Raw genomic sequence first — 7,314 nt, 5'->3', positions numbered from 1 at the left:
CTGGGGGCTATCCACAAGTTTGCTTTTACAGAGGTTGGGGGGGGGGGATGTGACTGCGCGGGAACAGGATGCGGAACCGAAGCCTGCTTTACTCGGGCCAGAGACAGAGGAGCCAGAGCTCTTTGAAGATGAACCCGGGAAATGTGCAGACGACTCCTGGTTCTGTAACATTAATTTTTAAACCGCAAACGTGTTTCTAAGACTCACACGCATTCGAAAAGTTTCCACTCGTATAGAGTGCAAAGAGAGAAAGGCACTGCATTTGTTGGCATCTGCTAGGTGCAGAGCAGTGATAGGTATTTTGCAACAGGCCTCTCAATCCCTCTGCCAAGGCACACTATTCTGTGATGATCTTTGGATGACGATTTCAAATGAAAAAATTTGGAAGAGGTTCCGGATATTCTGTACGAACAATTTTTTTTCTCCCTCTTTGCCTTTATTTCCTCATCTCTCCGGCTGTCTGAATCCTCATAAATAGTAATTTCTTATAAAGTACCACGTACCACCTGCCAGACACTTTCAATAAATAGTCTTACCCAGTCTTGAGCATAGCAGTGAGAGTTGGGTAATAGGTATTCCTTCTGTAGACCAACAATATTGACCAGGAGACAGAGAAAAGTTAGGAAACTAGCCCCAAGGTGATTTGGCTTTTGAATGGCAGGATTGGAGTCTGAACTCCCTATCAGCCAGGCTTCCAAGATTCTAAGGTAAGAGAGTAGTGTGACAGTTTGGCATCAGGAAGTGGAGGGGATTGCCTTTGAAGACATTTGAGATCCAGGAATAGCCTTGAGTTTTGTAGTAAGGATGTGAGAGTGTCTGAGAAGGGAATGGGCAAGAGAGACAAGTTTTTCAAGTCGAGCTACCTTTAGCACCAGGAAAGGAAAAAACAACTGCAATTCAGGTTGAAAAATAAAGCATTTATTTTAGAAGTATTATAAGGGGTAAAGAGAAGAGATGCAATGTTTTATTTGTATCTATTCCAGAAATGAAACCAAAAGGTCACACACGGCAACACACAAACTACATGAAGCAACGAAAAATAAAATTCGCGGGAACTGTGACTGCAGCGAGAAGGGTCCGGTTCTGTGGTCCTGCTCTTGCACTGCTCAAAAGTATACGGGAACTTCCACAGGAGACACAGGTAGCGGGGCAGGGAAAGTAGAGTTAAATAAGTAACAAGAACTAGCTATGCCAGCAGCCACAGTTACAAAAGTGCAACAGTTAGCTTAGACGTGTAGGAAGGATTTGCATATGATTCCTGAAGTTACAGTCACTTGTGAACACTGGGTGGGACATTCTGACCAGAGCAGTGAGATGAGGGACTCTTCTTCATCTGGTCTGATCTGAAACCACCAACCTCGCCCCTCCAAAAGGCAAATAAATACTCAATTTCCGGAAGGTCGATGAAGATAGCCAGAGCTAGCGCTGGCTTCTGCTCACCAACAGTCAAGAAGACATCGCCAAGTATTTTCAGTCTGGGCCCACTTGCCTGGAAATCCTACTGACCACCAACAGCCCAACACCTTGCACACGGTCCCTGAACTTAACCCATGCTACTTATGAGAATGTACGGTAAACCAACCGATACATTGGGAAGAATTCAGGCGCAGAAGGGAATTATTATAAGGCTATCCTTTGGAAACATACGTGTTTTATATACTCTAATAAATTAGTTTATCTCCGTGTTTGTGTCCCGCTTAAATATCCTAGACTTTATATTATTATCTGTCGCTCTTTTCCTTACCTTCGCCCTTGCCTAATAATGCCTAGTCAAGAAGTGGTACTTTCTCCTTGCGGTCGGATGGCCGGGTCAATTCACAAGCCTGTGTGTCTCCGGGCTGCAGGCCTGAGGTCCTGCTGCCTCAGAGCAAGACCGAGTTCAGCACCACGGACAGCACAACGTCCAGTTATGCTTTCCCTTGAAAAAATTTTTTTTCTCCTAGCGCCAGAACTTTTTTGGTGGGAATAGAGAGATAAAGGAGGGAAAGATGGCCAAGAGGCAATTAAGCAGGACAAAGGGGGAAAGTCTGTGACTTGGGGGGGGGGGGCTGTTAAAGAGCCTGACCTGCCAGGAAACACCCTGGAGTGTCCCGTAACGTCCCCTCCCATTGGAAGGGGGCGATGCTATTAGGCTCTCCAGGCTCCTCCGGACGCCGCACCCGCCGCAATCAGTGGACAGCAGAGTATTTCATTCGTTTCTGTTTCTGTCTCTGGTTACAGAACCAGACCCTCACCACATTCTTTTTAAGGTCCAGTTTCTCCGCGATGGCCGCGATCTTCTCGGATGAAGGACGTGGCTGGATGGCGAAATAGGCTTCAAGTGAACGCTTCTCTGGCGCGGCGATGGACGTGCGTTTGCGCTTACGCTCACTGCCGTTGAAGAGCTCCGGCTTGCTGTTCTTCTCTCGGTAGGCGGCTTCGGCCTCCTCCAGCCAGGCCTGGAGGACTGGCTTGAGCGCGATCATATTGTTGTGCGACAGAGTAAGAGACTCGAACCTGCAGATGGTGCTCTGGCTGAGCGAGCCCACGCCAGGAATCTTAAGATTGGCTAAAGCCGCGCCCACGTCCGCCTGGGTGACCCCCAACTTGATGCGCCTCTGCTTGAAGCGCTCGGCGAACGCTTCCAGCTCTCGAGGGTCTGACTCCACATCGCTGAGACACGCGGGCATGGCACTGTGCGGTGCTACGGCATGCGGGTGACTCATGCCCATGGCCTGATGCAAGTGGCCCATGGCGCCTAGATGATGCGGGTGGATCTGCGCCGGCATCACCGAGTGCTCCGGGGCACCTAGGCCGCTCACGCTCAGCGTGGGCGAGATGTGCTCAAGTAAGTCGCCCTCGAGGCCCTGATGTACCGCGTGATGCGGGTGCGAGGTGAGTGCAGCCGGGTGGGAGATGGGCACCGTGGGCGAGGTGGACGTGCAGGGCACGCTGCTCATGGTATGGTAGGTGGCGTCGGGCTTGAACGGATGGTTCTTGCCGTGGGAGACGATATCCACCGCCGCCAGAGCTTCGGCGCGTGCCAGCAGGCTCTCATCAAAGCTTCCAAATATATTACCCTGCAGCTGCAAGCGAGAAGGCGCACAGCACGGTCAGTGGGGAATACTGTCAACTCAGGATTAAAACACATTTTCAAGCAACAGAGATGCCTCTCCTCAAAGCCCAGGTCATAAAAATTAATACGGAGGCAGCCTCTCTGTTGGAACAGACGTGTGGATCAGAGACATGAATGAGAAAGAGAGAGAGAGAGAGAGAGAGAGAGAGCAAGAGAGCGCGAGAGAGAGAGCGCCGCGAGAGAGCGTGGGGGAGACAAGGCGAGGGGTTCAGACAGCGGCGATTGTTCTGGGCGACATGAAAAAAACATGAAGCTAGTGCCTGTCAAAAAATGTGCCTTAGAGCGGTAATTATGCTCCGCTACGTACCTGCGGGGCTGGGAGACAAACTCGGCGCATGGCCTCAGAACCGGAGTGCAGGCTGGAGAATTTGGGTTCTTGCAGTACGGGGTGCATGCCGAAAGGCTGCTTGGCGTTCATGGCCATCATCTTCGGGAGTCTGGCAGGGAGGCAGCGGGGGACATGGAATCAAGCTCGTCTTGCAAGCTCTCCGCGCTCCAAGTGAGCGCCGCTCAGCGCCAGCGCTCCCCTCGCCCTCTCGCTCGCTGCCTCCCCTCTCCCCCACCTGCTTCTTCACTCATCTTACAAGCAGTCTGCCAGGAAGGGCCCGGGCACGCGCAGGCGTGCACACGCGCCCGGGACTCGCAGGGGCGGCCCGGGAGGCAAGGCGGGACCGCAGGTCTCGGCGCGGCGCGCCACTCTGAGCCTGATGCGGCCGCCCCCCTCCACAGCATTTATACCCCGGCCTGGCAGGGCCTCTTCCTGTCCGCCCCGCCCCACCTGGCTCCAGCCTGCCAGACTTTACAGATTCTTTCTTCTTCCTCCTGGACTTCTTTGCACAAAGTCCTAAACCTCTGTCCTGTCCCAGCTCGAGCTGCCCAGATGAAAGGGCAGACTCAAGCTCACACACACACACACACACACACACACACACACACACACACACACTGCAAACTGGCTATTTTCGAGGTGCTCTGAGACTGAAGCTCAAAGCCTGCATCCCAATGCATAGGGAAGAGGTGCCTCCAAACTAAGAAACCAGCCTGGGCAAGTAGCAGAGGTTGCCAGAATGAGCACTGGGTGATACTCCCCTCCTCTGTGGGCTTGGGGGGAAGAAAGGGCATTAACTGCCTTCCTGATCCACAAGCCTGTGGCTCCTTCCTAGCCCTTGCTGTTTCAGCTTTCACTTGAGAAACAGAACTTGGCCCACTCCCTTTTCCCCCAAGAAAGCTTGCTAAGGAACAGTAGAGGACAGCTGGCCTACCCAGGAGCAATCCTTCTGCATACTTCTATAGAGCTTAGCCGCCCTGATACCTGTAACAAGAGCTATCATTTCTGAGCTACTAATTTGTGCAAGGCAATTCAGGTGATTAATAATAATAATAATAATAATAATAATAATAATAATAATAAGGAAAGTATTGAGCACTCAATATGAAAAAGTATTAAGTTCGTTTATAGGACCAACGTTCCTATAGGACACTACAGAGTAGCTACTGCTACCCCATTAGACCAGTGGAGAAAACAAGAGCCAAATAAGTTAGTCCAAGATCTCCTACCTGTGGGCAGTGTCATTCACTCACTGGTTTGGAGCCAACACCACGTCTGACTTTGGGCTCTTCACCTCTTAGCCTCCTCTTCTTTCTTTAGGAAGTTTCCCCAACTTAAGGGTCCTAAGTTTGGCTTTGCCCCATCCTCTGTGTCCCCTGTTTCCCTAGCCTCCTCCCCTTCTTTCCTCTCCCTTCCTGGGAGCTAATAAACACCATGAATAATGGATGGGGAATCCTGGGACTGTGGCCGCTGGAGAGCTGCCTTCATGTTGGAAGAGCAATTCTTCCTGCCCAGCTGTGTCCTGTAGCCCTGTCTCTGTGCTCCAGTGCTGGATTTCCCAGAATCGTAACACTGAGGGGGCAGAGTGTGGAAAGTCTAGGACCCAGGGATGAATTTGGTCTAAGATGACACCCTACACAGACCTGGCTCCCCCTCTTTCCTCAGGACCACCAGCCAATTCTTTACTTATCCCAAAGCACATTCTAGGTCCTTCCTTGCTGTGGCAAAACAACAACAACAATCAATCAATCAATCAATCAATCTGTGAGGGAGGCCAACTGAAATGGTGCTCACATAGCTTTCTTGGGTCTTGCTGGAGGAGAAGGATTATGAAGATGATGATGATGATGATGATGATGATGATGATGATGACTTTTAAAGTCATAAAGCACTGTGTACTCAGGACACTTCACAACCCAGTGCATGCTGCCATCACACTCAAAGCACACTGCTGCCTCTACTTCTACTGGCTGAGAGGCCAGGAGACAGTCATTTTGAGGCCTCTGTACCGCAGTGCCCATCTGTATATAGGAGGTAATAGTTTCCCCTACTGTAGTGAGGATTACTGGGTGGTAAGCACTTGAAACGGTCCAGCATGTTGAAAGGATGGAACAAATGTTAACAGCTCTTTTTTAACCTAAAGAGCAGCCTGCAGCCTCTCCAGGAATGTGGTCTCTCTGCAGATGTGAACTGTTCCTCTCCTTTAGTACTGGCTTTGTGCCACAACACAAGCCCCTCAAGTCCCCAGAAGTCAAGCATGGGTGATTTAATCTCCCACTAGCTTTTAAGAATCCTCAATACTGTTTCCTGCCCAGTGTGGAGTCTAAAGGGAAGTGTGGATAAACATGGAGGTAGTGGACCTATATTTTGTCTGGTCCCATGGAGCCTGGCCCCAGGGGCTGGGACAGTTGTGAATGATACTTCATCCAATCACAGACTACAAACTAGCAGAGGAAATACAGAATATAGATCAGACACATACCTCAGGGCAAGTTGGCTGGCCCACCCCCTCCCTCCCTCCCGAATCTTACTATGTAGTTCTGGCTGTCTTGGATCTCACTATGTGCAGACCATCTGGTTTCAATCACTGCCTCTGCCTCCCAGGTACTGGGATTAAAGGTGTGAACCACTATATCCAACAGCCAATGAGATTTTTGAAATATAGAATAATAGTGCAACAACCAAATAGTGAGACTTCAGAGGACTAATTTTGGACATTGGGTTGATGTGAACTTGGCTAGACCTCATTTTATCCAAAATGAGAGAGCAGACTATATGGTCACTAAATACTTCCATATTTAACAAAAGATTAGCATGCTGGTTTATTTGTAACACATTTTGAGCAAGCCATACGTCTTTGGCCAGGACCCTTCATGTTCCCAGAGGTCTCACATGTATGATTTTATCTCCTGCTAGCCTTTAAGACTCCTCAGTCTTGCTTCCTGCTCAGTGTGGAGTCCAAAGGGAAGTGGGGATAAACGCGGAGGTAGTGGACCTATATTTTGCCTGATCCCGTGGAGCCTCTTAAGGGTCTCTTTTCATGCCATAATACCCTCGTTGTCTGTGAAGATGAATACTTGGGAAAGCCTCCTTCACACCCATTCTCTTCCACTGCTCTGTCACTCATGGACTTGGAAAAATACTAAGTGGGACTGGAGAGACGGCTCAGTGGTTAAAAGCACTGACTGCTCTTCCAGAGGACATGGGCTCAACTGCCAGCAGCAGAGGACCTGGGTTCAATTTCCAACACCCACATGACAGCCTGTAACTGCAGTTTCAGGGGATCCAATACTGTCAAACAGACATATATGTAGGTAAAACATCAATGCACATAAAATAAAATAAATCATCAAAAAATACTGACCAGGACAATACCACCACTTCCCTCAGGCCCCTCGAAAACACCCTCCTGGCTTTTCCTGTAAGGTCGACTAGCAATGATCAGTAGGGAACTGACAGCTAGAAGGAAAACCAGCCTCTGTGTGTGTGCATGTGTGCGTGTGTGTGTGTGTGTGTGTGTGTGTGAGAGAGAGCGCACGCACGTGCGTGCGCCCACCATTTTGAATATTTATTTTTGTGTCACGTGTTTAAATTAATCTTTTATACAGTGCTATAGTCAACCTGGTTGGAACTCAATCATCAATTAGCCTGAAAGATAAGAAATACAAATTGTAAGGGAATCATTTTTTTTTCTTCTTTAGCTGGCAGAAATACATTTTCTTTATTCTATAGCATCGGAAAAGGCCATGAAATCATTGTAAATCTGTAAGATAAGCCGGGCCTGGTGGCGCAGGCCTTTAATCCCAGCACTCGGGAGGCAGAGGCAGGCGGATTTCTGAGTTCGAGGCCAGCCTGGTCTACCAAGTGAGTT

At 49.5% G+C, this 7,314-nt stretch overlaps 1 protein-coding gene across 1 annotated transcript; it reads right to left on the bottom strand.

Moving 5' to 3' along the window:
* Positions 1–944: 944 nt before the first annotated feature.
* Pou4f3 (POU class 4 homeobox 3) lies at positions 945–3,631 on the bottom strand. Its single transcript, XM_021214963.2, has 2 exons — positions 3,423–3,631; positions 945–3,065 (listed from the first exon to the last, which is right to left on the bottom strand). Exons 1-2 carry the CDS (start codon positions 3,540–3,542, stop codon positions 2,169–2,171), a joined length of 1,017 nt encoding a protein of 338 aa, XP_021070622.1. The 5' UTR covers positions 3,543–3,631; the 3' UTR covers positions 945–2,168.
* Between the last annotated feature and the right edge of the window lie 3,683 nt (positions 3,632–7,314).

The sequence above is a fragment of the Mus pahari genome, chromosome 15 (genome assembly GCF_900095145.1).
Source record: "Mus pahari chromosome 15, PAHARI_EIJ_v1.1, whole genome shotgun sequence".
In the NCBI taxonomy this organism is placed as follows: Eukaryota; Metazoa; Chordata; class Mammalia; order Rodentia; family Muridae; genus Mus; species Mus pahari.
This window is presented reverse-complemented; position numbering and strand designations above follow the sequence as displayed.

What these genes read in the sequence shown, in the direction of transcription:
- Pou4f3 (XM_021214963.2), bottom strand. Translation starts at nt 3,542, where the DNA reads ATGATGGCCATGAACGCCAAGCAGCCTTTCGGCATGCACCCCGTACTG. An exon ending in TTTGTCTCCCAGCCCCGCAG is followed by an intron (nt 3,066 to 3,422) that starts GTACGTAGCGGA and finishes TCTCGCTTGCAG; the next exon opens with CTGCAGGGTAATATATTTGG.